The sequence below is a fragment of the Ammospiza nelsoni genome, chromosome 3, assembly GCF_027579445.1.
Source record: "Ammospiza nelsoni isolate bAmmNel1 chromosome 3, bAmmNel1.pri, whole genome shotgun sequence".
Taxonomy (NCBI): domain Eukaryota; kingdom Metazoa; phylum Chordata; class Aves; order Passeriformes; family Passerellidae; genus Ammospiza; species Ammospiza nelsoni.
Genome location: NC_080635.1, coordinates 66,640,587 through 66,668,246, shown reverse-complemented (window position 1 = coordinate 66,668,246; position 27,660 = coordinate 66,640,587). Strand labels below are relative to the sequence as shown.

The 27,660-nt window shown below is 36.9% G+C and overlaps 1 protein-coding gene across 1 annotated transcript in view; it reads left to right on the top strand.

Moving 5' to 3' along the window:
• Nucleotides 1-27,660, top strand: part of NT5DC1 (5'-nucleotidase domain containing 1) — a 128,381-nt gene that overhangs the window by 53,841 nt on the left and 46,880 nt on the right. Inside the window, exon 7 of the mRNA XM_059469434.1 lies at nt 27,336-27,510. Coding sequence (XP_059325417.1) covers nt 27,336-27,510 — 175 coding nt within the window. The remainder of the gene's footprint in view (nt 1-27,335; nt 27,511-27,660) is intronic.

Below are 27,660 nucleotides of genomic sequence, written 5' to 3'. Positions count from 1 at the left end.
TGCCCTTGAGGTACATCATTTTGTCATTTACCCTTACCATCATCTGTATTTATTTTATCTATAGTAATTATTTCAAGTAGATGGTATTTCATTCAAAGGCTTAAATATTTTTCAGTAGACTGACTTCAACAGAGATTTGGTCTTTCTTAGAAATTACCCATGTGTCTTCTGGATCTCCTTCTATTAAATAAAGAGAGAAAAATCTGTGTGTCTAAAACTATCAAATAATTACATCTTTGCCCTGTGTTTTATTCAGTAAGTCATTTCAGACTATCTTTTATAGTTAGTCTGAGAAAAGAATATTTACAACTTCTTACTGTGTACAGCAAGATTTAGTTTTTTATCTGTTTTGCAGTAACATTATCCAAAAGTTAACATTTATTTCTAACATCTCAAAAAGCCATGAGGCCAAAGTGATATTGATTTTCTAAATTTCTAAATCATTATACAAATATTCTTGGTATCTTCTTTGTTTCAGTGAAGAAAGCATCTTTATTTTTGCGCAGAAATTGAAATGACGTCTTAATAAAGATTATTTAATGTTCTCTTCTGTGGGAAAGAGAACTGGGTGTTTCTTCAAAAGTGGAAAAACTTGTGGTCTCTCTAAAGCTCTTGTTGCAATTTTGTACTCAACTTCACTTTCCTGTACTTAGCTGACACTTCTTTCATCCATATGCTTGAAAACTGCAATTCCATTCATCCATCAGATATGGTCCTCCCTTCTGTATGTTCTTATTTCCTTTGCATACAACCACCTCCCTTCAAACAAGCGCCAGGCTATAAGTGCACAATAAATTATAGCTTGAAAAATATATTTTAGGTCGTTATACAGTCCTGGAACTTAAAATGGTTAGCTTGATCCCAGGCTTTAGCTTGGTCTATGCAGGCTTTTAATTCTTTGTGCCATAGAAAAATGCAAATTAATTCTGAAAAAAATAAACAGATCTAGGGGCTGGGTACAGTCTTGTGATTAGGAAGGAAAGAATATACAATACATACCTGAAAAAAGCAAAATAAAAGAAATACACTCTTGGGTTGGTGCGAGCATTGCTTTTCATCATTTCCAGTTACATAATGATAAAAGCTACTTGTAGCAAAGTTTGCAGAGAGAGAATGATGCTGCAAAATGTTTCTGACCATCTGCTTTGCTTAGGGAAAGCACCTGGATAAGGAAATATTGTGGAACTTTTAAGTTTGATAAGCTTTTAAGAGAGGTTCAGACAAATATACAAAAGCTGAAAGAGCAAGATTGTTATTTCAGGAGAAGAATCGGTGCATTTCTTGATCAGGCTGCTGAGTATTTCACAGCCATGGTAATAAATAGTTCTAGCCCAAGGGTCCCAGTGCCTGTTACCAGCCAGACTCCCATTAAGCCCTTGACAAGTTTGGAAAGTAAATGCGTTGGCATTCACCAGAAACCTAGAAATTTCAGTGAGACTCTCCATTGAAATACAGATAGATAAGCAGGAGGGAGGAAAGGCACACAAAGCTTGAAACTGATTTTGTCAATGGCAAAGAGATTTAAAGGTAAGGCTTAAAGCATTTGAGTAATCTACCACATGATATTGAAGCATTGTGAAACTAATTAGAAAATGTAGGCAGGTAGACAGAAATGAGGTAGTAATGGCATGTATAGTTCAGTCTGTATTTTCCTTTATATTTTTATTAAAAATATGCGAACTATATTTTTTCTTGAATGTGTATGAAATGCGAACACATTGACACTTGCAATGATTTCCTGTTCTCCTAGAAAATGTACAGCTTTTCTTCAAAAATTAGTCATAAAACCATATCCACTTGGCATGTTACAACCAAGGCTTGACATGTATCATTTAACCTGAGAGTAGTTCAGTTTGCTTGATGCTAATAATACCAAGATTGTGCATTTGATTCCTGCATGAGCCATTCACTTAGAAGTTGGACTTGGTGATCCTTGTGGGTCCCTTCCAGCTCAGGATATTCTGATACAGGTTCACATTGGCTCTGTTTTAAAAGAATTTGTCAATCAAAGAAACATTTAGTAGATAATATAGCTAATGACAAACAGAGACCCACCAGTGAAGACTGACTGTCTAAGTAGTTGTTTCTCTGTTTAGAAAGATTTTCCCTAACAATCAGATCTTTATGTCTTCAAAATGAAAAATTATTCCATAACTTTGCATAGAGGAAGATAGCAAGTTCATTCTAAAATTAGTTATTACCTCTTCAATCAGTACCATGTTCACATGATACATTTTTGTTATTTTTATTTAATATGCAGTGTGGAAAATCACTCTAGTTGCTAAATAGTAAATTGATGTTTATTGGTCTCTGAGAGCATGCTTCTTGCACACTGATTTTTCAGGGAACCTTTGTCTGCTATTCTGCCCTGCTTTGAAATCTTTGCTCTTCTCTATCATCATATGTAGATATCACATTTTTATACAATTCTGGCTTTAGATCATAATTTCACTATTATTCTGATCCTTGACACCTTTTGGGATTGGTAAAGGAATCTTGGATGACATATTTGAGGTCTGTTCTCCTATCTTTAAATGTTTAGGCTGACTTGCCAAGAAAACACATATGGAATCCATGTGAGCACAAAAGGGTAGCTTGTGTGCATGTCACAGGGTAAACTGAAGACCTTTGGGAAATTTCAAATGAGTTTTAAAATCTCAAATGTAATTAAGTTCCTTAAAAAGCTTTGTTGTGAGAATAGAAGGAGCGTTATTGCATGAGAGCACAGCTTCAGGCTGCAGTTAGGACAGGTTGTCCCTTCAGCATCCTTATAGCTCTGACTACTCGGAGTCGCTGCATCGCAGCACAGGGCAAGCAAGATCTGCGATAAAGATAGAAGTCAACTGATTCTTTTCTTTATGACCAAGTTGAATAGTTTGTAGAACAATACAGCTAAAATAATTAACTTAAATGTACATATCCTGTGAGTAGTTCAATTGATAATCCTGGGTTTTTTCAGCTTTTTTTCTTGGTTACAACAGCACAGAGAAACCAAGAGATGTCTTGATTTCTACCTGTATTTTTGCTTTTGTGGAAAGCTTATTTGGATAAGCATGATTTTGGATATTCTACTTAAACTTTTCATTTTTCCATTTCCATTATAAATTCAATATAATGTATATTTGCTTCAAAGGACTTTTCAAAGATGCATGAAAAAATAGCTATATCAAGTGTAATAAAATAGATATATCAAGTGTAATATATTATTAATAACTTTTTATTAACTGTCTGCTTTTTCTTTGGTGAAGTAATGTAAGGTTGGGAATTAAAGACTAACAAATGTCTTTTTTTATATACATTTATTTTATGGTTACAGTATTTTTATCATTAAATGCTCGTTTCAGCATATTTTTCCCCAAATCTATACTACAAGAAGATATATTTATAAAAGAAGAATAAATTAAATCCTCAGATATTTGATACTACTAAAATTGTGACAGTCATATGGCAAAATGACAAAGTGATATTTCAGTTCCTAGGGGAAGAAATAAAATCTGATTATTTACAGTCAGTGACTCTACTAATCCTGTGATGATTTAAACTGTGCATGCAACAAAACCATCAGGTGTCTATGTAAATAAATGTTTTTCTACTAAACTCTTCAAACTGTCTTTCAAACTTGTATAAGGATATCAGAAATTAGGTAGCTGTATCTCATAATGAACTTTAAGCTTATTTTATATGAAATTGCGAAAAGTTACCAAAAAAAAATCAAGTTGTTATGCTTATTTTAATTATGGTATATTATTTTACTAATTATTTACTTTGTTGCAGAATGTGTATATGCCAGAAAAGCTCAAGGAAAAAAAAAAGTGAAAAAAGCTCTTTTATAAAAAGTCCACCTGCTTGATCTGACCAAATGAAAAATTTATCTCACTTACATTGTTCAAATCACTCTTCCTTTGTTTCTTTCTTAAAAAGTAAATAAATAGATAAATTAATAAATAAAATCAACGACCAAATATTTTATATTAATAAATTAACACACCCCCATAAAAAGGAATGTTAGCTTTGAATTCAGACATTTGGTCCTGTTACTGTCATCAGAATTGACAAATCTGTCATTTTCCTTTGAAAACTGTATAAATATACTAGGGTACACTGTAAAAAATATCTTAATAGCTTGGAAGGTATTTTTTTCATGCTGTTAAAGTATAAAATAAAGGTTCTCAGGGAATTTCAGCCCATTTCCACGTTATAGTTAGGAATTTAGCTTTTGAGGTCTTCTTTCAAGCCAAAATAAAGCTAGCGAGATTCTTCTGGCACACCTCTTCTTCTCAGGCCCTCCATCATAATTGTTTCACAAAACAGTGCAGGTCACTTAGAACTCCTCAGGTTTCTGGCCTTCAGTTGCACTTCTGGAAGGCACTCCCACAGCCTCACTGTTCTCATGTTCAAGAAAGCTTCCACCCTAAATCTGTCTGTGGCAAGTTTCTAACCTGCTGCTGTTGAGGGTTTTAAGATGAAACTGTCCTTCTCCTTTGTGCAATGGGGGGCGTCTAATGAAGCATTTGATTATTCATATAATTCTTGCTCTTGCAGTGTTTTCTTGCAAGACAAGCTGTGTTCTCAAAGACTCTTGCAGAATATGGATAGCCAGATTCTGACTCAAATGAGATTTCACAGTATTTTTACACTTGTATTAGCTCTCTGCTGCTTCAGTTGAATTTATCTTGTGTAGTATGTCTGAAGAAGTTATTTGTGTTCTGTTGAGTCCTGGGTCAGAAAAGAAAATTGCATGTTTTTCTCTTACCTGATTTCTGGCTGATGAGCTACTGAAAAGCAGTTTTTCAATAGTCCTTGGGGAATTACTTTTTTTTGTTTAAAGTTAAGCACTTAAGGAAGAATTTCAGATGTACCTTATAAATGACTGTAGAAAGATGGAAGAATCTCCAGACAATCTCCATTCATCCCATTTAGACATGGGTCTAAAGTAGATAATATAAAATATCAGTGGATTTATTCACATCTTTCTAGTGATTATACAAAGAACTGGGAAGTTACAAAGTTTTTAGATAGCTTGGGTGAGTTGAATCCTATCTCAGCTTTGCACTTCCATTCCATGCTTAATATTCTGCTCCATTTTTTTCTTTTTCATGGTGTTCTTGTCCCTGTCAGTGCTCTTCTTCTTTATTTTTATTTTTTTCCCCCTAACTTTTTGTATTCATTTCTGTTTTAGGAGTGAAATCACAAAAGTAAAATTAGAAATAAAACTAATATCAAGACTGCTTCTGGAGAAGCTCTACTGGAGTCATCTCTTTTAGCCCAGAGGTTTCCCTTTCAGCACAGTTCATTGGCTGTGAACAGTCACTTTAGTCAGCACCTTCACAGTCTTTTTCTAACCTTCTTTTTTTCAGTGTATCAGGTAATCTCCATTGTGACACCTTACCAAATGTTCTGCTGAAATTTAGATAAAATCTAATCTCTCTGTGCAGTTCTTTTGTCTGGAAAATCAGGTGTCCTATCAAAGGAAAAAATCAGGCTGGTCTGACATGACCTACATTTTCTAAAGCCATGTTACATTTTATTCTATTGTTCATTTACCTTCAAACCTTTAATTATTCTTTCCTTCAAATTTCATCATATGATTAATATGGAGCCTGAGGTGTGAAAGGATAAAAAATTTTGAGTCATTTTTTATTATCCAGTGTTGGCACAAATGCTGTTATGACTTCAACATATTTTGTAGCCCTGTCTAAGTAACATCTTCATTAAAAATCTTTCTGTTGGGTCTGGTAATAATTATATGGCCATTTTTCAGAATTCTGAGATAAAAGGGAGCTTGTGAGTAGGCTCAGGTGCATTAAGCTGTTTAAACTTTGCTTGTTCCTTGACTATGATTATGGACATATACTTACACATTGACTTTACTGAAGATTTCCATTTAATTTGGGATTCACATTGATTTCTACTGTGATGTTTCAACTACTTCTCTAGTGCTGCTTTTAGTCCCTGGTAGGTGAAAAAGTTGTTGGCATTTTCTTGAACATTTTTTTATTTTTTCAAGGAGCAATTAATTTTGCCATTTTAAGTTGTTTCGGGTTTTGTTTTTTTTTTTTTTTTGTATCCAGTCATTTTAGGGTTTCTGCTTTTTCAAATATTGTTTTCTGTCCACTTGGATCTGGAGGCATCATATAAAGGGATTTCCCTTTCATTGAGATGCAAGTTCCAATAAATACCTGAATATTTGATGTAAAGAAATTCAGGTGTCCTTCATCAGTGTTCTTTTTTTTTTTCTTTTTTTTCTTTTTTTTTTTTTTTTTTTTTTTTTTTGTCTGAGAGGACTTGTATTTTCAAATAAATCTCAAGGGAGCTCTTGAAAAGTCGGTTTCAAGTATGTCCTCTTTGCCAAGTAGTTTATTTTCCTGGTAAAATGAATAGCTATGCACAGTAAAAATAAGCTTGTATTACTTGCACATTTTTAAGAGAGCTTCTGGTTAGTCAAAGCTTGTTTCCAGTGACTGTATCATTTCTTAAGTGGGAAAAAAAAGGCCTTTATCTTTGTGACAGGACAACTTTTACAAAAAACTTTGACTAAGATGTGAAATGAATGTTTTAAATCATTAAAAAGTAATAGACTAAAAGACATTTTGCAAAGGAAATGTAAGATAATACTGCAGTGGCACCACATTGCTCACTAACAATCACAGAATTATTGGTTCTGGGTTCTCCAGATGGATGTGGAAATGAAAAAAGAGCAAATGCCTGTAAAAACATGCCCCACGGTAGTGGATGTGCTTCTCCGATTACATGGAGCCTTTGGCTGTCTACATCTAGAAGTACTTTGAAATGCCGTCGTGTTGAGCCAATGGCTTTACAGGAAAGAAGAATTGCAATTGATTAATGCCATTTTGGACTGAAGCTCCTTCATTTCTTTCTTGTAACTGGCTGGACCATGATCCAAGCAACATAATTCAGTAAATAAGGGAGTACAGTACAGTTACAAAGACCATCCCAACTGAATATTTTCTTATGAAATTAAAATACCTCACCATCAGTGACTGGTGGCTGTATATTTTTACTTCTGTATCAACTGGAGAGAAAGATAATTATTTACCTAGTTTGTTCAAATGTTTAGTCAATGAGGTTTTGGAAAGTTACTAATGAAGTAGAGAAGCCAATATTCTCGTTTGCAAGTGTTAAAGGAGGCTATTATGTTCCCCACTGGGAATATACTGCACCATTTAATGTCTGCAAAAGGCTTTTCATGCAAATCAGACATCACCAGTTTCTTAATCCAAGTTATGAAATGAAGCAGAAACAGCTGTTGTTACCTGCTGAGGTATCTTGAGATTTAGGACAGGGACCAGCCAGTTACTCTGGGTTTGGATTTTTTTTTTTAATTCAGTTTAACCAGATCTTAAAGATATTTTAAGTTTATCTAAAAGATAATGATTTGCAGTATTTGCAGTAAAAGGCATAGTACAAAATTTAATGAGAAGAGTGAATGCAAGTAAAAGGTGTAAGCCCACATAATTTTGCTTAGCATAAATGTTAGTTCAAGGGTTACTTTTATCCCCATGGCCTCTGACACTGGCTGTATTCAAGCTAAAACATCTCAGTTTCCCCAGATTATGGATGTTCGTAGAAGACAGTCAAGATTTGGGGCATGTCCTGTTTATCTACATAGTCAATGTTCATCTTTCATGAAAGACAGGAGGAAGAGGATAGAAAAGTAGATAATTTATTTTCAGACAGTCTTATGCCTCTAGTCCTTCGGTGTTCATCAGTCCTATTAATTCTAATCATTGCTGTTTGTCCTGTTTTAGAGATCTTCATGTTTAATTAGTCCAGCTGAACAAATCACATCCTTCCAGCCAGACTGGCTTTCATGCAAGTGGACTCTGGATGTTGACAATTAGGCATTTGTTGTCTAGATTACTTTTTTGGAGCAAAGGAAAGAAATGGGCATTTGTAGCGTGTGACTCACATGGTCTATTTTAGACATCTGTGTACACTCAAGTGGGAACAGCAACATGCTAGAGACACCCGTTTGTCTCCATCAACTATAAAAGAAGCCTTGCCATCCTGCACGGATTTAGGGACTGTCAGCCTTAGGTGGGGCGACTCTCATCCTTAAGGACTGTCCTTTTACTAGGCTAGGTTTTTACCCAGCCAGCAATTCACGATGGAGTCCTGTCCTCATCTTGCAGAGCTGGGAAATTTCCATGTCCCAGAAAAAAACTTCTCATTCTCCCTCTTTGCTTACCCAGCAATTACAGCGTAGCCGTACATTATGTAGCTGGAACTGTGTGTGTGGAACTGTGTAACTCAGGGGAGAGCTTCTGTTCAGGAACAATCCTGGAAGGGACCCCTCAGTGCTGGCATTAATTGCTTTGGGGGGTTTTGGCTCTTTTTCACAGCATTGGGGTAAAGGCAATGAAAATGTGCCCTGCAAGACCTGAGGCACAGACAGGAATTCCCAGCACTGCTCTTCTCCATGATCTCCCACAGTTTCAGGACTTTGCCAGCATTCCACTTGCACCTGCAAATGTTCCCGCAGCAAAGGGAAAGAAATTGAGGTAATCTGTATGGAAACTCAAACAAAGAAAAGCTTTGACAGAAACAGAGTTTGCAGTTAATAGAACATTGTAACTACTCCAAAACTGGTGTAATGGTGGGCAGCTGGACAGCTGTAGAAGGGAGGGAGCATTTAGAAACATCCTTAGGGTCTGAGTATGAGCATCTTCAAACACTTTCATTTTAGCTTGATCTGAATGTGTGTGCTCACATTCAGCGATGAACTGATGCTGGCTTAAGGCACCTAGGGCCTCATGCATTAAATAAAGCACTGGTGTAGGGTGCTGATAGGATTTCTCTCCATAAACATCATCAAGGTTAACTTCGTCCCAGCAGACTTTCTTTGAGGTTCCCATCACTTCAGCTTTATAAAGCATCAGGTGTTTGATCTGCATTTAGCATAAAATCAGCATGAAGTCATAATGTCAGCATAAAGAGTTTATTGTAGTGAGCTTTGGGAAATGTGAAAAAAAAAAAAAAAAGAGGTGATTATGCCCACACCTGGCCTGCTGCAAAACTTTATTATATTGGGTGACCTGCCAGAGGACAGATCTGATATTATTGTCTGTGGTGCTTAGATTTTATGCCACTATACTTCTGTGAACTTACCTTCTTATTCCAAGGAGCATAAAGAGATAGTGATAATAAACCACCTAGTGAAACTATTAGAATGACAAAGGTGCTTGTGTTGCAACTGCAGTAGTATTTTCTTTCTCAAAGGAAAGCTAAATAAAGTTTTCTGGTAGAAATAACAAAAAGGGGGCATTCTGATTGTAATTAAAACAAAAAGAAAAAAATATTTTAATAAAACAAGAGTGTTAGTGGTTGATTTATTCATTTTTAGTTCTATATTTCGTAGTAGAAAAAGAATCAAGAAAAAGTAGACATATTGAGTCTTTAGTATCCCTTTGTGATTCAAACAGTATTCCAATTTCTTGCTGGTGTAGATTTCATGAATTAAAAAATCTGGTAATATTCTCAATATCCTAGCTATTCATCTGTGTTACAAAGCACACTAGGGTTTTGCTTTTGAAAGCTAAAATATAGCAAGTTGTTAATGGAATTTATATTTGTGCTCCCAAGAGTTTTACATCAAGTCTTGAGGGTAGCCACAATCCCTGGCAAGAATTCTCTTTCTTATTAAAGCTGACCTGGACAGGACCTGCTTTCAAGCCACATTGAAATTGTCTAGAGAAAAGGAGACAGCACACATTCTTCTTGTCCCCTGCCTCTGGCCAGCCCAGCATAGCACCGCATCTTAGTCATTAGCAAGGGAGGGAAAGAAACCAGTACTTCCCAGTTCTGGAAAAGAAAACCACTGAAGAAAAAATACACTTACTAGATTCCACAAACTAATAATGAAAGGTTTGCTTGATCACCAACAACTTACTCCTGACCTCATGAACTGGAAAATATTTTCTGTTGTCCTTGGGTAAGTTTTGTCAGTGGATTGTCAGGGTTTTTTGGGATGCATGAAACAACTTAAAAGGTGACTTGCTTGGATTTTAAAACTCTTATTTATTCATTACACTTCAGTTTGCTAATTATTTAGCCCAAGCAGAAGCAATTAGCTGCCAGTAAATCATTAGCAATAAGCTTTCTGTGATAGTCCCTTTACAGAGTTAGCACCTGCATGAAATTCTTGTTCTAAATCACCAGCCTGGATCTGCCTCAGTCTCTGCATTAATAAAGTAGGAAAACTGGTAGAGAAAATTTAATCAATATACACAACTCCCCCCCTAAAAAAATAAATTATGTGTTATTTGCATACATCTTTTTTATCAAATTGATTTTTTAAGGTACATTTATTTTTGCATTTACCTGGCTTGAAGTTACTGAAACTGCTTTATAAGTCCAGAGCTGAGATTTCCTAAGTAAAAACCTTCCTGCTAAATATAAGTTTTCTTGCTAAATTTAAAACTGTATTCTTATGGTAAAATAGATGAAGTTATTTGAAATTGGATGTATAGTGTTATTTTTGTACTCATTTTTAATGAGGATGTAAAAGAAAGAATACTGATGGAGTATTTTATCTAACTCTGTGCAGTGCCAGCTACTTTGTAAGTTTGTACTGCTGTCAGAGTCAGGAAAAAGAGATCAGCTTCTTTCTAAAAAGAAGTTGAAAAAAATCAAAGTACTTAGGAAAGGATTGAAGATTAAAAGGAACATAAATTTTGTGCGCAGGTTTTAATGATGATGATGATTTTCTGACAGAACTTTAAAAAACTTATACATGATCGTGTGCTATTTTTGGAGAATTATAAGAATCAAATAAATCTGTCAGGAAGCCAGATAAGTACTTGAACACAGAATTATCACCCTGGTAACTTACATCAGCCTTAGAAGATGATTTGAACTGTCGTGCTGGTAGATTTGAAAACAGTGTGAAATATATCCAGTCACTGTCCATATGGCATGCATCCACCTTCCAGCGTGAAAGCCAGTATGTGGCACTAATGTGTATTTCAGAGGCATACTAACTTCCAAATGGCTGAAGGATACCAGCCAGCTGCCTGCATGGACAGAGAGAGAAACCAAAATGCAAGGGGAGAGCGCTGCTGAAACCCTTGAAGCCTCCTGTGCCTTTGCACCAACTGTTTGCCTTATAGAGCTCTGAGCAAAGCCAAACAGGAAAGATCATAGACCTCTTGCACTGCCAAATATTTTGTGGTCTCCGGGAGCTTGAGGGTTGAACTGTGAGACCCGTGTGGTATGTGAGAGGGCTGGAAAGGATTGTTTCCAGTCGGGAGGCAGTGACAGTGCTGCTGGATCTCAGTAGCCTGCTGAGGTGCCAGACAGCCTCTTCCTTGGAGCTTAAAAAGGATGAGTGGAGTGGTCCAGCTGCTAGGTCAGGCGAAGTACAAACTCCCTAATTGCAGTGCTTACCAAAAGGAAGGGAAAACACTCTGTGGAGTTTGCAAAATCAGAGTTTTATTTTCTACTTTCAAATATGCCCTCCAATCTTTAAAAGTCAATAGTGATAGTTTTCCTTTTTTCATCCTGTACTTTAGAAGAAGGAAAATACTTTTTGTGTAGGCATTAGAAACTCTCCTATTGCTGCCTGAAGGTGGCCTGGGGCAATAAAGCAATCTCTGTTACTTTTTTTGTTTGACAGACTTAAGTTACTTAAATACAACTGGAGGGTATGTTGTGAAGTCTGTCATTTAGGCAGGTTTTGTTTGCTCCTTGCACTCAGATTTTTGTGTTTTGTAGTAATTGTGGTGATCAGATCCTTGGGATGCCTTTCTCCCATGGGGTCATAATGTGTGGAGGGAAAGAAATATGTGCTGGTTTGCTGCTACAGTACCAATCAGACCAGTTCCAAAAAAACCTGTTACAAATTTTGCTTTCAGCTGCTGTTGCTGTTCCATGGCCACAAACTCTACTCATTCAAGAGGCTGCTCTTTTTCCCTTCTCTCTCTGCTTCCCCGGCTTAGTCCTATGACTTTCTTCTCTCCTCTCCTCCTCCTCCTCCCTCTTTTCCGAAACTCATTGTTCTTAGATTGAAAGCAGACACCGAAACCACCACAAACTTTTCTTTGGTTTGAAACAGCCCTTCCTGTGCATTCTGTGTATACAAAATGATTTGCTAGCAGTCCAGATCAGCACCATTCACTGGAGAGAATAGGAAGGACTAAGACATGTGCATGCTTAAAAATTCTTTATGAGGAGAAATTGCACTGATCATAATGTGAAGACTACTCCTGACCTTAGAGGTCCCTCAGGAACAAGGCACCACGAACAACAGGCCACCAGCTGTGAAAAAAAATCCATTGGGATCTCACTGTATGGTGGCTGGCAATGTCTTCTGACCAAACTGGACGCAGTGTAATGGCATAAAAGGATTTTTATCCCTGATAAATTTTAGACTGTATTAACAGTGCAGATACATTGCCCCTTGATCAGTCCTTAAGAGCAGCTGTGAAGTTTCAGTTCCCATTTAAGACTCAGCAACAAGGTCACTTCTGAGTGAGATCTATTTTCACATGTGAATCATCAGAAAGACAACTGATTTGGGTTATTTTTTCTTTGAGCCTTGCTTAGTTTAGTCTCCAATGAAGGACAAGAAAATGTGTTTTTTCCAAGTAACTCAGTTCATTTCATGGTAGATTTGACTTTGATCATATCTATTGTTCTTTTTTTTAGTCTTTTAGAGGAGTCTGTCACAACTGAGTGTGATTTGTGCTGTGAAGGAGGAGTGTAAGTCAATTTTTAAAAAAACAGTACTGAAATAACCTTTATTAGGCAAATACATCAAGGCTGTTAGTTTTTGTCCCTTACTCAGTAACAGAAGATTTTTTCAGTTTTGTGAATAAAAACTGCAACTTCCAAAATGATGCACATCCTCACTTTCTCTGCTGTTTGGGGGTCCTTGTTACACCCTTCATCTCAGGTTGAAGGGCTTTGCATTGAAGGGCCCATTCCCAGCCACTCCAGGTAATCCGACTGAATTCTTTTGTATCCTTCTAAATGATGAAACACAGTAGCCAGGAGTTTGCAATAAAAGTATTCACTCCTCTGTGAAAGTTGCTCCCTCTGGTGTTTTAGTAGAGCCAGTGCTTGGTGACTTTTAAATCCAGAATTATAATTCAATTACATTACAGTAATGGGGGCATCTGTAAGTAAAAGTATTATTTAAACTTACTGTATCTTGCATAAAAAGAAAAAAAATTTGTTCAGTAAATATTTTCAGAGAAACACTCAGGTATCATTGCAGTGAATGTAAAGAGCCACACACATACCTTCCCATCTTGGTCTGAATGCCATCTTCCCTATATTACCTATATACAACCCTTTCATTTTACTATAGTATCTCATTGCATTCCTTAGTTTTATGGATTTAAATAAAAATAGTTTGTCTAATTTTGGAAGCTTTGTGTAGAAAGCATTCGTTACTTTTCCTTTTTTTTTTTTTTTTTTTTTTTTTTTTTTTTTTTTTTTTAATAGAATGTAAAGCTATTTGTAGCTGTCAAGCTAGGAAAAGAAATGGCATGTAAGCATGCTTCTGATTTAAATCATTCCCAGTGCAGCTGTATTAGAACTTGGACTTGTTCTTAAAACTCAAATAAGATTGACTGGATAAAATATGAGGCTCATACCATGTAGCCAAAATCTGTACATAGCATCTGAAGTGTTTCTTGCATGCCTAAGATTGTAAGTCACTCAGACAAGCTTCTTACTGCACTGTGGGGAAATGCTGCCACCTGTTTGGTTTAGCTGTCTGCACTTAATAAGCCAGAGTACTTTCCCCGGTCTAGGACTCCTGCAGTCTTCTTTATATCCATTTTGTTTGGCTCAAGCAAAGGATATTTTAAACAAGCTGGAAAGGAATAATTTAAACTTCCCAGGTGAGCATTGTGAAAGGTGTTTTTAGATTGGCATGTTGCAGGGCATGTTGCTGAGCTTGCAAGTGGCATAAAAAGTTACTGCCTGTCAGGTGAGATGGAGTGACTGATTGTATATGTGTGCATTAAACCTGTGCCCACAGTGAAATAAAACACTCAATGAGGGAGTAAAGAAAGCAGGTACAGGTTCCCGTCTGCCAGGTGCTTAGATTTGCTTATTTGATCTCTTGTAATCATCTGCAACAGAAATTAAAATGAGAGCAGGAGTAGGAGCAAAATCAGCTTGTGTTTTTTGAGTGAATAAAGTAATATTTGCTGGTGCTCTGTTTCTTATATTGAGGAGAGTGAGATCCTTGTAAACTCTTATGCCACTGAAGTCAGTGTGAATTTTGTCATGGGACTCTGAACAAATCCTTAAGAGGCATACTTGTATCAAGATATAAAATATCTTACTGTAGTGCACAGTCAGCCATGGTCAAATAACAACCAAGGACTTTTATTACCCCAGTGTTTCTGGTGAGCTAATCATGAAAGAGCATGAGGTTTAATAAAAATTCCAAGAAAACTCTTATTATAAACTCTATATTTTTCTTTTCATTACAGCATGTGATGCTGTATTCATACTTTCTAGCAATGCATTTCTGTAGAAGAATGATGGTACATGTGGAAAAAGTCATAAGTGATTCAAAATGCCTAACAAATTAGCACATAAGACTTTGTAGTCCTTTCTCTAAAGAATATTGAAGTCTTTATGTATAATTTAAAGTTTCTTTAAGTATAGTTACTGTTTTATTCCATTCACTAGCCCATAAACTTATTACTATAATGGTAATAATGGCATTTTCCATATAAGTATATTTATCTTTTTCTACAAATACATCTTACATGTGTGTGTGTGATATATGCAAATTGTATTTTGTTTTGTAGCAATTTTTCATAATGAATACAGATATGTGCCAATTCTTGAGGCAACATATCTCTCAGGCATATATCTGCTATGCTATTGCCAGACTCAAATGGTTTCTAATGTCTGAAAATTTGCACTTAAAAAGGAAAAATAAAATATTACCTTTATTTGTCTTTCTTTTTGTTTATCTTGAGTCCTTATACAGCAGAGAAATTCCTTTTAAAAAGCAGCTGTGATGTAGCCACTATTGCTGATATAATTTAACATTGGTCGTGATAGGAGTGTTTTAATGAAAAAAACATAGTTTATGTCTTATATCACTATAAACTGTCTAAAACCAGCATTCATTCAAGACATTTCCATATTCAAATAACTTCTTCCAGCAGAAGGGTAGTAATAAAAGAAAGCACATACAACAAATTATATTAACAGAATAATTAATGTTCGGGTGTCTGTCCAAAAAATAAATGAATGAGGATGTTGTCTGATTTTTGCAGAATGTAAGGTACTGAATGCATACATGGTGTGCATATGTCATTGGCTTTGGCAGGAATGGTAATTTAAAGACTAAAGGAGAAGTGGGTCTCCTTATATGTCTCTTTTCTTGGAACTTAATAACCAGTCCCACAAGCTGGAAAACAAAAAGAACTGTTTGTGTGTCATCTGGTTTCTTCATAAATATTCAGGGAAGACTTTTGTTGTTCTGTGGAAACTGCCTCTACAAACATTTTAAATATACAAATACGAATTGTTCATGCAGTCTTTGCTTTCATAAATACTCCATCCTGTTTGGCTAAGCCCCATGTAAGTGGAATTTGAATGGCAGGACTTCCTTCCTTGCAGCCTAGCAAGGGTTCAAGTGGTAACCAGGCACTTGCTTTCTGCTTTTTCTCATTAAAGTTTTGTTTAATTAAAGTTGTGGTGAGGAGGAAGAAAATTGGAGTAAGGTTGTTGGTGGTGAAGGTGCATGGAAACCCTCCTGCCCCACAGCCTGCCCACCCAGGAGAGCAGCGTGCCCAGGAGTGCCCACTGGTGTCCTGAGCAGGGTGGGTTCCCAGGCGCCCTCTGCCACCTCTGCCAGCCTGCAAGAAACCTGAAACACCGAGTCCTGTAAAGTTTGCATTGACAGAAACAGCCACAGCGTTTTGGGATACACTCTGTAAATACACTATAAATGTAAGAGATACTTTGTAGTCACTTAAATATTTTGAGGGAGATCTGGAACTACATGATCTTTAAAGTCTCTTCCAACCTAAACCATTCTATGATTTTATTATTTTGTATCAAATATATAAATTGTCTTTAATTTCCAGAATTTCTTGCTAGTAGCTGCAGAGATCCATACAAAAATGACCTCAGAAAGCCAAAAGTTCTCATCTGTTTGTTGTGTTGTTTGGATAATGTTCAAACAGGTTAAGAATCAAACCAGGAGAGATAGGAATACAGAATCACAAACAAAGCACTCAGAAAAATTTTCTTCAGAACTTTTAAATAGATTTCTCTAGACTATAAACTCCGAAATTCTTGCTGACAGCTTGACCAGCGACTACCTTTTCAGTGTTTTAGGTATGATTTTAACTAATTTCTTCTTTTCCATTCTCCATAAGAGAGTGAGGAACTCAGCACACGAGCCTTGCATAGAATAATTTCATTTAATTGTGCCATTTTTAAAGCATTGTTAATGGAGGCCGTACATCTTGTTAAATTTCTGGAAAGCAGCTTTTTTCCTTTGTTCTCAAGCTGATGGCTTGGCCATAAAATAATGGAGTCTTTGTGTTCATGAAAATAGTGCTCCTCTCAACCTTCCTGTGGCAAATGAGCTGGTACAAATGGGAAAGAGATGGTCTGCAATGAAAGTAGCATGAAGTCAGCTGGCTGTATCTCTTTTGTTTGGATAAGTTTCAGACTTCTTGTTCAGGTTAGCAAAAACTGTGATTAACAGAGCTGTGCTGCTGCTCTTTGCTGAATTCATTCCTCTTACTGCCTGCTAGTAAATTTTCCTGATGTGACCATAAGTGTCATTATCCATATCACATTGATAAAGGTGAACACTAGCATGACTCATTAAAGCAATGGATGGACATGGGGATGCATATTCATTGGTAATATATAATCACAGTACTTTAAGGAACTGTAGGAAATAACTTGCATTTAGCACACACTGCCAAAAAGGTGGGTTAGGTGTTTTAATAGATGGCTTTCTAGCCTGTTTTTAAAGACCTGCACTGACAAAGATCATACAACTTCCTTGGCAGCTTTTCCCATGTGTCAGTACCACTCAAATCAGAAACCTCATCATTTCTGATCTAGGTTTACAGAAGTGTAAGATTATTGCTTCTTGACTCATTGATCTGTGCCTCAGACGACAGATTGTTCCTTTTTATTTTTTTCCCCCAAGCATGAACTTTGTACATGCTTGAAGACTGTTTTTATTCCCCTCTTAGATTTATGTTTAATCACCCAGTGTTTTTCATGAAGCCTTCCTCACACACCCATGGCCTGACCTGTCACGCTTGCTGTTTGAGGACCACTGCCATTTGTGGCTGTGGAACTCCACGTTTCACTTCTTCAAAACTTTAAAAGTTTTGTCTTGAAATTTAAGAAGGTTTCAATAACTAGAGAAGCGGGGGAAAATGAATAGCTGGGACTTGCGCTCCCGACAGCCGTGGTGTCTAAACCAGGGCAGGGAGCTTGCGGCGCTTTGCGGTGCAGCCGCCTCCGCGGTGCCGCTGCCGGGCGCCCCTCGCTAGATGGCACCGCCGGACCGATGGACCGCGGGCGGGAGGAGCGCCGGGAACGATGAGCTCCTGCTCCGGGAAGTTGCTCTCTCTCTTTCCGCAGCCGTGTGGCCCGATGAGATGGAGAACAAATGCGCACACGTGGAAGCCTTGCTTCCTCCAGCTGTGCCGGCTTCTTAGCGATCAGTGAACGCCTTTATACCGCGTTTCACTGCGCAGTCTGAATGTACCCTGACTCCTTGTCATTTCAGCTCCTTGAGCCTTATCCCGATGGCCCTTCTTGGTACATCTTCCTGTTAATATTTAATACACAGGAACTGAAAATATTCTTCTGCAGCCAGATCTATGCAGCTCTATAGGCAAGAACCATGAAAAGCACTTTGTATGTGTGTGATTGAAGAGCTGTATTAACAGGATGGCTAGGGTGAGATCCCAGGCAAGAAGAGTAAGGTTTTCATTTTATGTATTAAAATGTGATGGTAAGCATAACAGCAGGTGGTACATCACCTACAGTATGAGTAGTAATTGTTGAACGCTACTTTTAAGTTGTAAAAATAATGAGATCACAGAAAGCACGTGGCTGGTAACTTTGTGTATACATAGCCATAAACATGAAAGGAGAATAGCCTGTCACAAATCTCCCCTGGTCACACTCTTCTGTAATGTCTTGTTTTCTGACAGGTTTTTCTGATACCATTTTAAATGCCCCAATTTACACAGAGTTCTTCTCCCTACCCCATTCTTGTGGTACTTGTTGCTTGCAGGTTCCCACTGCTAATCAGATTGTTCTTGAAGACTGCATGTGGCGTCTGTATAGGAATGTTATGTAGGAAGTTAAATGAGTCTGCTTACAGTTCTTGGTCCATCTGTACCGATTTGGAGAGTTTGCAGCTGTAGACCTGGAAGCTGGAATTAAAACCATTTGTTCTTGTCAGTGCCCAATGTCTTGGGAGACAGAAAAGGATTATTTCTTGTTTTAAGAAAAATATTGGTTTTTTTTAGTATACATATATATGTATCTCTGTGTGTTAATATCTACATGTGCAAATATAAGAGGTACATGATGCTGCTGCTTCCAGGAAAAACTTTTCTGAGAACTTAAACTTCTTTCTTGCAGCAAGAAGTGCCTCCAAGTAGCTGGTCCATTCAAAGCTTCAGAAAGAGTTTCATCTCTTGTCCAGGGCTATTTTGATTTGAGATCTCAAAAGCAGGGATTACCTGTAATGTCTTCTTGGTGGAGCGGGACAGCTGAGTAGGATTTTTAGTTTATCAGCAGCTGTAGTCTGTGTTATTGTAAGATATCTATCTACTGTATTTTATTTCTTCATTATGTACTTCATTTCCACACCAAGCATAAAAGCACATTTTACACAAGCTAATGGACTCAAGTAACCTTCATCAGATTCACAATTGAATATTTTATTTCCTGCCACATTAGACTGCAGCAGCATCCTGAACAGATTCCATTCCCTACCTACTTAGCTGCATTCAGTTGAACAAAACAATTTCCTCCATCCATCCTAAATTGTTTTGTGATTTTTAGGATGTCTTTACCAGGGAATGTATTTTAAAGGTATGTGAATTGATTGACAACAGGTAGAGTTTAACAGGCAACTACTGAAGTATGAAAAATTTGTTGGGAAAGTTGGTGTTGAGAGCAAATAGTTATAATGTATGTAGAAGAAAAATCTCGAATATACTTCTGTGGCAAGTTTGTATGATAAATATGTGTATAAGGATCAGTAATTTCAGCAGTCAAAGTATAGGTGAGGATGGAGATTTCCAGCATTTTTTTGGTAATTTACCACTGGTAGGTTGTTCTCCTGTAAGTACTAATACTATGGTAATACTTATATAACAAATGATTCATGTAAATCTTCAACAGGAGGAAAAAATGTGAGTTGTGTTGCCTTGAGCAATCCCTTTGCCAGCTTTCAGTCTTTTACTTCCAAGCATAAATGTGTTGCATAAATCCTATCAGAAGACATTCTTGACAATGGAACAAAGCAGATTTTTCCTGCAGCTTGTTCACTGTAGTTGTAGGGAGGATCTGGGGAATCAGACTAATTTAACTGAATGTTTGTCCAGCAAGGGGTAGTTACCTCTGCACAAGTTTAGTGTTCAGCCCATGGGTTGTGAGAGTGTCATCAGAAATTGATTGTTTCATGTTGTTTGATAAATCTGTTCTGTTATGCTTCTAACTAGCATGATAATGTAAAGCAAGGAAGTGAATTCTTTGGAGAAATAAATAATTTCCTCTAAAATATAGCAACAGATCCTGTCCTACCTCCAAAGTACATCCTTCCTGCTTTGTAGTGCGTTGGGGAAACATTGCTACAAATAAATATCAATTGATATAAATATTAACATGAAAGCAGAAGGAAAAGAAAAAACAAGAAAAGAAAGAAATACTCTCTCCAAGACTTGTGTATATAAAACTTTGGAGGGTCATTCAAACTACCTACATGAAGACAACTTCCTTACAAGTGTCATGTGTCAGCAGTCACAGTGAAGTCAGGCTGCAGACTTTGCCACATATCTGTGCTTCTCATAACTTCTTTTATTTGTGTACTTTTTTCTAAAGGAAGGCATTTGCAAGCTTGGGATGACACGATGCAAGGACTGCAGAGTGGGGCTTACTGTGGCTGTGGGAGCAGTTAAATCAGCCATTTGGGAGCACCAGTAAGAACAGAAAACATATGAAAATAGCCTGGATTTCTCTTTCAGTGTCCGTGGACCTCAGTAAGAAGTAGGAATAACACTAACATGCAAAAGCCATGCCAGCATCTGGCTGTGGCATTGAGTCTTGATTGTTCTGCATCCAGGACACTTTTTAAGCTTGCTTGAAGAGTTTTTGTGGAAAAGTTGTTGACAAGTTTTCAAGAAATTATACAGCCTCACCTTGAAGCTGACTTTGATTAGGGCCAGCCCTTAAACCTTGCACAGCCTTGAGGTTCTGGGTTGTCCATCAGAGGTCTTTGGTTCTACTCCCTGCTACACAGGGGGAAGAGGGGGGTGATGTTCAGCTAAGAAATGTCAGAGCAGTAGTAGCTTCTAATTTAGACATTAGGACTTCCCTTTAAATATAGCTAAAGGTCCTGTGCTGTCCTGACTGCCTTTGTCATGGGAACCTCAACTCAGAAAGGAGGGAGAGTGGTAGTTCCTGCCTTGTAATACTAAGCCAGAAGAAACAACATCTGCTCTTAGCTTCCTTAGGAAAATTTTTAGTCAACCAGACCCTTTTTTGTTGGAGACCTATCTTTAGCTACCAAAGCATTTTAAATCTTGCAGTAAATTTCTCATAGGCCACAGGAGTAGAAAATAATTAGAAGAGGAAATGACCCATGAAATATTTGCAGAGGTGATGTTTTGTGTGTGCTCTGCTAAAATGTTTCCTTCAGTGTATTAAGTGTTTATATAGCACTGCAGCCACTATTAATCCAAGTAGTCATGTTTTTCCTAGCCCACCACGGACCCTTACCTTATGGTCACCCCCTTGAAATTAATCAAAGTGAGCACAGAGTTGTCATCACTGGAAAATAGTTTATTATTTTAGAAAATGTGATCTATTTCTGCCTGACCAGAGTTGGATGTTGCTAAAAATATTGAGAATGTTAATGTTACATGGGCGGTAAACATCTTTGACAGATACACAGGCAAAAGAGGCAAATGAAGACCCAGTTGATCCTGCAGTTCAGCTGGTAATATGTGATTAGTTCAGAACTCAAGTGCCACATGCAGAGGGCTTACACTGTGATCATAGAAATACCTAATTTTCTGAGAACACAGGAGGAAAAGTTTTTTCTTTAATTTGATTTGGCATCCTAATATATGTTCCCTATTTAAAACTGTGCATTATTAATAGAATGAAACCTATCCTTAGTACTGGTTGGATTTTTATTTCTCCTCATATTTCCTACCTCCTCTCTTCTGTCTGATTTTCAGGGTTTTTTTTCCCTTTTCTGTCACATTTCTCTTCCCTTTGTATATGCAGGAGCAGCTTGAAAGATACTGGTGTGTAAGCAGCTACTCATATGTCTGGCACATAAGCTAGTTCTTAGCTACAACAAGCAGAGATTCATTGGGTTGCAAAGTTCAGCTTTGTGACAGGCAGAAACTCACTGAGGTGTTATTCTGAATTTCTGGTCTCCACTAGCCAATTCACCCATGCTCCTTCCCCCCCCTCTTTTATCTTTTAAAATGCTGCTTCACTCTTTTTTTCAGGTGAGAATGAGAGATCGGGTACCATAAAATTAAAATCTCCTTTGTCTCCAAACTTAGAATCCTGTTTTCATGTCTGCTCCTAATAAATAAAGAAATGTAAATAGCTGGTGTTCTTCCTGCCTGAACTGGACCAGGATGTTTAACCCTTTGGCCTTTTAAGAAATGGCACTGTGTTTCTCAATTTCTCAATCTTTCTAAAGAATTGAGACAATTGTAGAAAACATGAAAGTTCAAAATATGTGATATCTGTCACTCTTCATTTTTGCTCCTATGACATTTGCCTCTTCCTAACCTCCTGTCTTCCAGGACTGTCATCCTTTTATTCTGTTTTTAAAAGTTTTTATCTCCTGGGGGAAGGAGAGGATGATTTATCTCTTCCTGCTGCTCTCTGTTCCTGATATCTGCCTCATCCCAGGCCTCCAGAATGTAACCATATTTTGTCCAGTCATTCCTGCGTCACCATTATCTTTTCTTATCTTGCTTTATTTAAACATTTCCTTCCCTCTGTCTCTCATTTTGCTTCTGCTGCTCCTACAAGAGCACACTTCAGCTTAAGTAAAAGGCAGTAAAAGACAACTTGCCTAATGTAATTTTAACCATCACCCCTTTTCTCTTCTACTTGCTTTCATTAGTTGAAATTTAAGTTCTTTTGCAGAATCTTCTGTGATGAAGTTACTTTTCTTGTGTTTCTGTTGAATATTTATGATAATTGTTGTATTCGTTTATTTAGACAGGAGAGGAAGACAGCAACAATGGTCAAAGAAGTCTCTCTGTTCTCTCTAAAAACATGAAGTGCTGTAAGGCCACAGTGCATAGGAATAACCAGTGAATATTTTTGTCTGTATCATCGCTGCTTGTAACATTTATTGCAGCTCTGCTCTGGTAATCAAATGAATAACTGCTATCTGCAAACCAGCATTAAGACAAAAATTAAAGAAGAACTAGAAGTTCTATCTCATGGCAGAGCTACAGAGAATTTGGTTATGTGTATTAATAGCTAAGTTATCATATTGCCTTTGAATTTAAAAGAGAGAAAAGTCACATTTCCAAATACTGCTTTCATTGTAAGAGATTGTTAGTTGTTAAAGCCACTAAATACAAGCTACAAATTGGTAAAGTTTATTTTTCTTGGCTGAATTCTAGTGGTATTTTTTTAGCTTCATACTTTTCTGCTTAGCTAAATTGTATAAATAGCAGATAAATTATTTTTAATTTAATCAAGTAAGTTCCCCTCAGAAGCAGTGACAATACTGAGAAATACACTGTTCCTGTGTTTTAGTTTTGGACTAAGACCTTGCCAGAAAGGTGCCCCTTGAACATTTGCCCACTTTATAATCCAAATAGCAGTTAAGGGATGAAAACTGCAGTGTCCTGGCAGTGCAGATTTACTGGCATTGAATCCAAATGAGTCCAGGGCCAGGTGGGTGTGAACTGACCCTGCTGGGGAGAAGCAGTGTAATGCAGAGCGCAAGAGAAATCCAGATTTTTTTTTTTTTTCCCCACAAATATCAAACTGCATACTTCAATAAAGTAATTTTGTGACTAAAGTAGAGAAGGGTCGTTGGCTTAAAGACTGGATTATTATCTGTGCTGGAAGACACGACAAGCATTGTGCAGCCTCTCTCTGAGTATGGTCTGGGGGTTCTGCATTTCCAGCATTTCCAGCTACATAATTCCCATCACACTTGCTATCACAGCTCTCAGACAGTTAAATTACAAGTCAGCACAATGTCAGATAAATGTCAGATTAAAAATCAGATTAACTGTCAAATTAAAATGTCAGATAAAACAAGAAAACATGAACTCCCAGCTGGACACAAAAGAAACCTCTGATAATACAGACAGAGGAAATGATATTGCTTTGAAAATACACCAAGATGTTGATCTGATAAGAGGCTCTGGCATATGTGGTGGTTCTAGACAATTCATTTTAATTGCTTCTATTTCCATCTTCAGCTTAAAATGTATAATTTTTTCTTGAAAGGATACTTTTATTTTTCTGAAAGAATACCTTCTGAAAGGTGGACTGCAAAAGCAATAATTGTTTTTGAAAGTATATTTGGAAGATTAGAATAAATCCCTTAAGAGTCTAGTTGCTAATTTGCTAAAGCAAGCTGTATTTCAAAGATTTGAGATAAACTTCATGTTGTGTAATAACAGGAATGGAAATTGAAAAAATTACATTTGTTCCGTGGTGACATATACATAGTACATTCCAAGGTTGTGTATGAAATGCTTAGATATTCACTTTCCTCCTCCACATCACTGGATTAAGTTTTCTCATAAAATGACAGGGGGTAAATATGTTAATTGTTACGTTGATTGTCACAGGCTTCTTGTTTTGAATTGTTTTATTAAATACTTCTTTGTATTTTGTGTAAGTGTTCACACTGCCAAAGAGCCAGAGGTTACTAATGAAGGCTTTGGCATGCTTGAAGGTAACTGTAAACAACAGAGAATTTGAGGTGAAGGTTGGGACAGTTGTTTTGTGAATGTTTTGCTTTCCCTGATATATGGGTATGTGTTAATATATGTCAATGTCCATATAGTTGTATGTTAAGTGATATTCATAAAACAAAGAGGAAAAAAAGTAGAGCTTTTATTTTAGGCAATGTACAGATAACAAACCATCAGTTGTGGATCTGGCAGTGACCACAAGTCCCCCACTTTGATACTCTGTGGACCAACAAAACTTTCCTAAAGTTTGCTTTTATTTCCATTTATAAGAATATTTTCCAATTTGGATGGCCCATAAGCATCGTCAGGGAGGTTTTACAGGCTAGAGAAATTTCTTATTTCTCCAGAACAGTGTTACTCTGATGAACTACTTCTTTGTTTTTCAAGAATCGAGCTGTATGACAGTTGTGTAAGCACTCATCTTTGCTTTCCTCTGTTGTCTCTGATAAAATTATTTCTTTTCCGATTTCTCACTGGTGCTTTGTTTAATAGAGTTTTCTTCTTATTTTTATTGTTTGTTTGCTTTAGTAAAACATAGTAAAACCTATGCCATAATGGGGAAAATGGCTTTATTGGTGATGCCATTTGATTTTGAAGGCTGACACGATGCTATTTCTCCATCACATGTTAAAGCTTCCACAATTCTTTCTGCCAGCAAGGTGCCTGTGGTTCTGCTATACTCATCAAAATTGGCTCCTGCCCTGGGTTAATGAGGAAGTTTTTTGGCTTTTATGTGGCTTTCAATCAAATCTGGCAAGCTTTGGTGATTAATCTCATTTACAGGTATGAGTTTGTATTCCACCAAACTGTCTTCACCAGATACAATAGTATGTTAGGAATTAAGTCAAACTCTGCTTTCCTGGGCCGTGCTGGTCTAATTACAGTAGAGTATGCTTTAATGAGGATTCTTATGAGCTGCCTCTGCCTGATATGGCAAACAGCCCAGAGGCAAATTTCAGATCTCCGTGTCAAGAACTGATTCATTGCTTGTCTGCAATTAACAGCTGGGCTTTAGGGTCTAGATAGAAAGCTGGAATAAGACTCTCTTTCAGCTCATATATTGAACCCAGAGTTGTTGGCCTTTTCCAATGCAGATGCAGCTCAAAGGCCAAATAGAATAGATTTGTCACACAGAAGATACTGCACAGATTATGGAGAGGTGAGACAGTTTTGTGTAAATTAACTCAAAGGCTTTAAATTGCCCATCAAATAATGGTCACAGACAGTGGAAGGGATTTCATAAGGACAGAAAAACAAAGAGCATTCAGGAGTAAAACAGACCTTTTCATCTGAGAGTGATAGGAGTGATAGGTCACCGGTTATATAAATGAACTTTGCCATCTTTATTTTAATTGTTTGTAGCTGTAGGAGCTAGTGCTAAGCCTGCTTTGTTTGTGTGTGCCCCTTTCTTCTCATCTAATGTTGTGCACTTTCCAAAACACAAAAAGAAAAATTGTCATAGGATAGCATATGAAATATTATTGCTAGTTATAATATGAAGAAAAAAAAATGCAGATTCTGCTCCTAGAAATTATTGCTCATCCCAAATAATATTCATGCCTCAGGAAAGAAGGAGGGAAAACACAACAGGAAACCTTCTTTCATAAATCTGCTTTGTTTAATCAAAAATATCATTGTTCTTGGCTAGTGCTCAAGGCAAATGTCATGGCATCCCATAATGCTGGCTGCAGGAGCAGGCTTGTATCCCTGGTAGACACTGTTACACAGCCTGGCCTAAACACAGCGAAGAGCTGGAAGAGTGGCCTGGTTGTGAGTTGGGAGATTTTGTTTGAGACACTCTTCTCAGATATACCAGTCTACTTTTTTGGAAGAAATATGCCAAGTTGTAGTACAGAATAATACATTTTTTGCCTCCTGTCTAATTCCAGGGATAACAGCAAATTTGAATCTTCTTTTGGAAGACTTGTGTTTGCTGCCATTTGTAGATGTTTGAATGTGTAGTGTATGGAACAATGTTTAGCGCCCAGCATCTTTCCGTCTTTCTTTGATACTACTGTTTCAAACATGCATGTTCTCTTCCATTAAATAGCTAAAGTTCAAGTGGTTTAAATCTTATTTTTTCAAACTAGAGAACAGCATTACTCACATACCAGAAGGCTAAGTAATGTCTGGGATTTATTAAATCATTCAGCAAAGTTGACCACAGACAGTTGCATATAGAACAAGTGCTGGAAGAAAAATAATCTGTGATGATGTTCATTATAATATAACACACACAGACTGAGAGCCAAATACTTGATATAATTTCTGTCTCTACAATTATTGTATTTCTTTTTAAACCTTTAACTAGCTTGACAGTTTTGGTTACAGAGGGTTTGAGCACAGAAGAAATACGTAGGGAAATTTAATGTTAATTTGACATTTTGGTAAAGCTGCTATGGGCTATAACAAGATGAATATTTATTGGTGACTTTAATGAATAGGTAACTTTTACTGCCAAGTTAGTGTTGTTCCACACTTTTTAAAATCTTACATTCCAAGTGTATTTGCAAAATTCTATTGCTGTTTTATTTGGCAAAAAGAACATTATTGAAGCTGAATAGGGAATAGGGCAGTTTTTTGCATCTCTTCCTAGTATTCCAAATACCTACAAGACTTTGCCAGTTGATCAACCTTTCATAGATAAAGTGCTACTTGAGGAAAATGCAAATATAATTAAATGGATGTTACTGATCAGTCAATGCTAATGTAGTGTCAGAAATAAGTGAACAGGTGTTCTTTGGAATTTTAGGCCCTTACTACTCTCTAAACATTTAGCTCATTTTACAATCACAAACTGAGTATCCAAAAATTGAGCAAAGGTGAAAAGAAATAATTATTTCCTGCATGAAACTATAATCTGAAATTTCTTTGCTACTAACTATTATGAGCAAAAGAACATCAAACCAAATGATTATGAAAATTCCACAATAAGAAAGTCATGCAATCTTATTTCTGCTACAGTGAATCTTCTTGGTTTGTTTGGGAGTTTTGGTTTCTATTGTATTACAGCCGAGAAAAAATTTTAAACTTTGCTTTGCCTTATTTTAATTCTGTTGTTTGCACATAAAAGGATATTTGTTGTGTGGATTGAGTGGTTTGTGAGCAGGATTGGATAACATAATTATGTTTTCATTTTTTTAGAAGACTGTGGGATGTATTTCCCAGAAGTGAAAAATCATCCAGACAAATATTTACAAAGATGTCCCGAGTCTGTAAAAAAGTGGCTGAAACAACTGAAGAATGCTGGGAAGATTCTGCTGTTAATTACCAGTTCTCACAGTGACTACTGCAGGCTTCTGTGTGAGCATGTTCTTGGGTGAGTGCAAAGTCCATCTCAAATTATATCTGCCCAACAACAATTGGAGATAAGCCTGAGTTATTGGTAAGCTAATTTGAGTTTTGTTTATGTATGGTGAATTATTTGGTTCCGAGTTTTCCGCTGGGCCCCTCTCTAGTGGAGTGTTAC